The 3,539-nt window shown below is 56.8% G+C and overlaps 1 protein-coding gene across 1 annotated transcript; it reads right to left on the bottom strand.

Annotated features, from left to right (window-relative positions):
• Nucleotides 1–6: 6 nt before the first annotated feature.
• PHACADRAFT_154467 (uncharacterized protein) lies at nt 7–3,034 on the bottom strand (the record flags this gene model as incomplete). Its single annotated transcript, XM_007401826.1, has 10 exons — nt 2,399–3,034; nt 1,986–2,346; nt 1,699–1,934; nt 1,593–1,646; nt 1,297–1,542; nt 1,136–1,242; nt 872–1,087; nt 651–812; nt 434–595; nt 7–376 (listed from the first exon to the last, which is right to left on the bottom strand). Coding segments are annotated over exons 1-10 (2,211 nt in total), but the record flags the coding sequence as incomplete, so codon positions are not given.
• Nucleotides 3,035–3,539: the final 505 nt, after the last annotated feature.

Here is a 3,539-nt window from a genome sequence, read left to right as displayed (position 1 = left end):
TCCTGTCAAAGTGTAAACTTTCGCGACATACTCGTTCGCGAGAAGCGCTGCCACGATGTGCGAGCCGAGGTTGCCGGTCGAGCCCGTCACGAGGACCGCAACGGTGCCCGGTGCGTACTCGGCTCGTCCGTGCGGTCTCGGGAGGTCTGCAGAATACTTGTCGATGAGCTCGACGATGTGCTCCGCGCGGTCCTTCTCTACGACGCCGACGGAAGACGGGTCGACGAGCTGTGCAATCATCTGGGCCATCAGCACGATTCGCGGGAAGTCAAAGATGAAGTTCTGGGAAATCGTCGCAGCGGCTTGCTGCGCGGCCTTGTTCTGCGATGCACGCAGGCCGCCAACGACACGATTTCGCAGCAAGGTGGCATTCAAGCTGGATACAGACGGAGATGTGAGCCAATATCCGGCGGGATACCGAGATCTGCCTAACCTGTCGAAGCCATGCGAGAATATGTCCGCATCGGCCGGTGGGGTGACCCCTTCGTTCAGAGACGCGGCATGTTCCAGCAGCCAGTCTTGGATGTCTTCTGGGCGCCATGAATACGGCGGATTGATGCCCATGGAGTTGGTGCTGTCCTCGACAGTTTCGTAACTGTAACGACAAACATCACGACCTAAACCACTGAGATCCAGAATGAATCACTAACAGCTTCTCGATCTCGGGCGCATAAAGGTCGAGCGTGATCTTGCGCTGGACGGTGCCCTTGCCCGAGCGCGGCAGCGGCTTGTTGGGACTTGCGACCAGGATGGTCTCCTTGAAGACTCTGGTGAACGCAGGCCCAAGATGATTGGCCTCCTCGACCACGGGCCTATGGAATATGGCCTAACTGATCACTTGCGTATAGTGTCTTGAGCTGCTCCGACGCACCAAACTTTGTTCCGGTACTCTGCCACCTGCGCGTCGTCGTTCGGGTCGATCTCGTGATCGGGCATAGGTTCGAGCAGGAGCCCGGGCTGCATCTTCGTGCGCCCAAACATGACCGCGCCCTTCACGAGCGGACTCGCAGCTATATGGTGCTCCTGTGGGATGGGGACGATCTTCTCGCCCGAGCTCAGGACGATAACGTCGTCTGTACGCCCAACGCTGCGCGGATCAGACAATGTGCGCCCATAGCAAGGACATGCAACTCACATGCGCCAGTATCCTGCTTTCTTCGGGTGCGGCTCCCACAAGTCCGAGGTGTTGTTGCCCTTCGTGTCAGGAAGGTTTTCCACCATGGGCTGATGGTGCTCGTGCGTCTGGCCGGCTCATTAGCGACCGAACCTTTCGTGACGCAGGAACACGGCACTCACGAGCATATGCAGCTCATACCTGCCGTCGTCCTGAAGAACCCACCGCGGCTTGATGTAGTCTGCAAACTTGCAGTACTCCCAGTCGGCGCTGGTCCGCCACGGCGCGTCGGGCCCCTGCGAATCATCGAGGTCGAAGGCGACGACGGAGCTGCCACCTTCTGTCGAACCGTAGATGATACTCAGCTTCACGCCCGCGGCGGCAAGCTTGTTTCCTGACGCTGGCGAAAGCGGACCGCCACCGTAGGCCTAGCGATCGGCTTATTAGAGCACTTTCGCAGGTGACGGTCGCGACTTACTACGATGTCCAGGGTGGCGAGGTACCTGATGCTCTCCGGGTTTCGACTACAAATCTGCGTCACGTTAGGGCTACGTCAAGAAAAGAGGTGAGGGGTAGACGGTTACCTCGAGCACTGAAGGCACGACTACCAGCCCATTGGACCGCGTGATGCGACTAGCCTCGAGAGTATTTTCGGGATTAGGTACGAGCGGGGGATTGGGTGCCTGCGGGGCAAAGAGCGCAACGGCATCGGCCTGGACGAGCGGCATAGCCAGAATAAACATGATTCCCATCGCGTGGAAGGGCGGGAGCATCATCGGCGCCCAGCGGATCATGCGTTTTCGACCTTCGACGCTATGGTCTACAAATACACTGAGTAACCTTTCTCGAACCCGACCCAAGAAATACGCACCGGATGTCACCCAGTGCCTCATAAACCCCTGTGTTTGCGGGACAGGCTTTGGTAGGCCCGTTGAGCCAGAAGAGTGTATGATATACACGACATCGTCCTTCTTCCAAGGCATCGGTGCTGGCGGGTAGTGCTCCGGGTCTTTCGCTGCACCATTCTGCTGGACAAGGGACAGTGATGGAAAGAGTGCGTGCAGCGGGATGAGATCCTCGATGAAAACGTCAAAGCTCTTGGTGTCTAGTAGCTTCTTGACACTGTGTGCGAGCGAAATGGTCGAGTCCTGCACCAACAGTCGGTGACCACTCGTCTTCTCGAGCAAGTGTGCGACGGCCTCAGGGGAGTTGCGGTGCGAAATCAAGAAAGGCTGAAGGGAAGAGGGTCAGACAGCTATGATAAAGATGGCACGAGGCACGCACGATGAGACCAGCTCGTATAAGCCCAGATTCGATAGCCACGTAGTGTATTGTATCACAGTTGATCAATACCCCGATGACTTGCCCTTCCGGTCCATGTCTGTATGGCCTATACGCATGTGCAACTCTATGCGTCGCTTTGGCATAGTCTGCGTAAGTCAGACTGCCGATGCCGTCTGGCGACGAAGACGAAGGGAACACGACCCATGGGCGGTCTGGATTGTGCTCTGCGTGGAAGTCGATGAAGCCAGGTACGACAGAGATCGAGCCGTCCAAGGGGGGCCAAAGTGGGCTGGACATGGTGTGAAGAGTATGCTTAGAGCACAAGATACGCTGTTACAAAGCTGTCCATCTTAAATGTCGAGGTGGTCCGCTCGCGGGAAGTGTATTGTAGATAGAATCGGCATACCGAGATGCAGAGCGGGCGCCGTAGCCAGTAGGTTTGGTCTGGAAACGCAGATGTGCGGCAAAGCCAAGACGATACGACGCAGTGACGAATGTGGGTCGCTGCTTTTCCGACCCAACGGGCACGGAGACATGTAGGCAATCGCAGACGGCTCGGCGACTCTAGATCTACAGTCTAGGGTCGAGCAAAACAGTCGCGACACTGTACGTGATGCATCATGCGCGAAATGTTTCTGCAGTTGTGCTCGATGCCGGTCATTCGGCTGGCGCCGGACTAATAACAGTCGTTTGCATATGAAACTGCGGTCCGTGATTTTGCAAGTTCCAGCATTTGTTCCGGACAAATTCGCCTTATCTGGTGCTGTAATAGTCACGGAAAGTCACGAAAGGATCACGAACCAACAGTGTTGTCGCACTGGCCTTCGTGTGGCTAAGCCTTCTCCGCGATGGCCTACTGCAAGCTGTCGACAGCCCCGCCTACATTTTTGGTGTTCGTAGCGCGGAATCTCCGAAGGCGTAGTCTCGTTTCCATCCGCTCTTAACTCCGACGTGTAAACACTGTCGGCCAGTGCATCGGACTTTGAAAGCAAAGTGCACTGGCTCGTTAGAGCGTCTGGTCCACTTGGATCATCCGGGGGGTCTCGTCCGCACGTGACTGACGCGCACACATACCGCGCCCGTAGCCTGCCGTTGGCGGCTATTTGGGCTGCAGTGGTACTCCGTTGCAGGGGGCTTATAA

This window comes from Phanerochaete carnosa (assembly GCF_000300595.1).
Source record: "Phanerochaete carnosa HHB-10118-sp unplaced genomic scaffold PHACAscaffold_13, whole genome shotgun sequence".
In the NCBI taxonomy this organism is placed as follows: Eukaryota; Fungi; Basidiomycota; class Agaricomycetes; order Polyporales; family Phanerochaetaceae; genus Phanerochaete; species Phanerochaete carnosa.
This window is presented reverse-complemented; position numbering and strand designations above follow the sequence as displayed.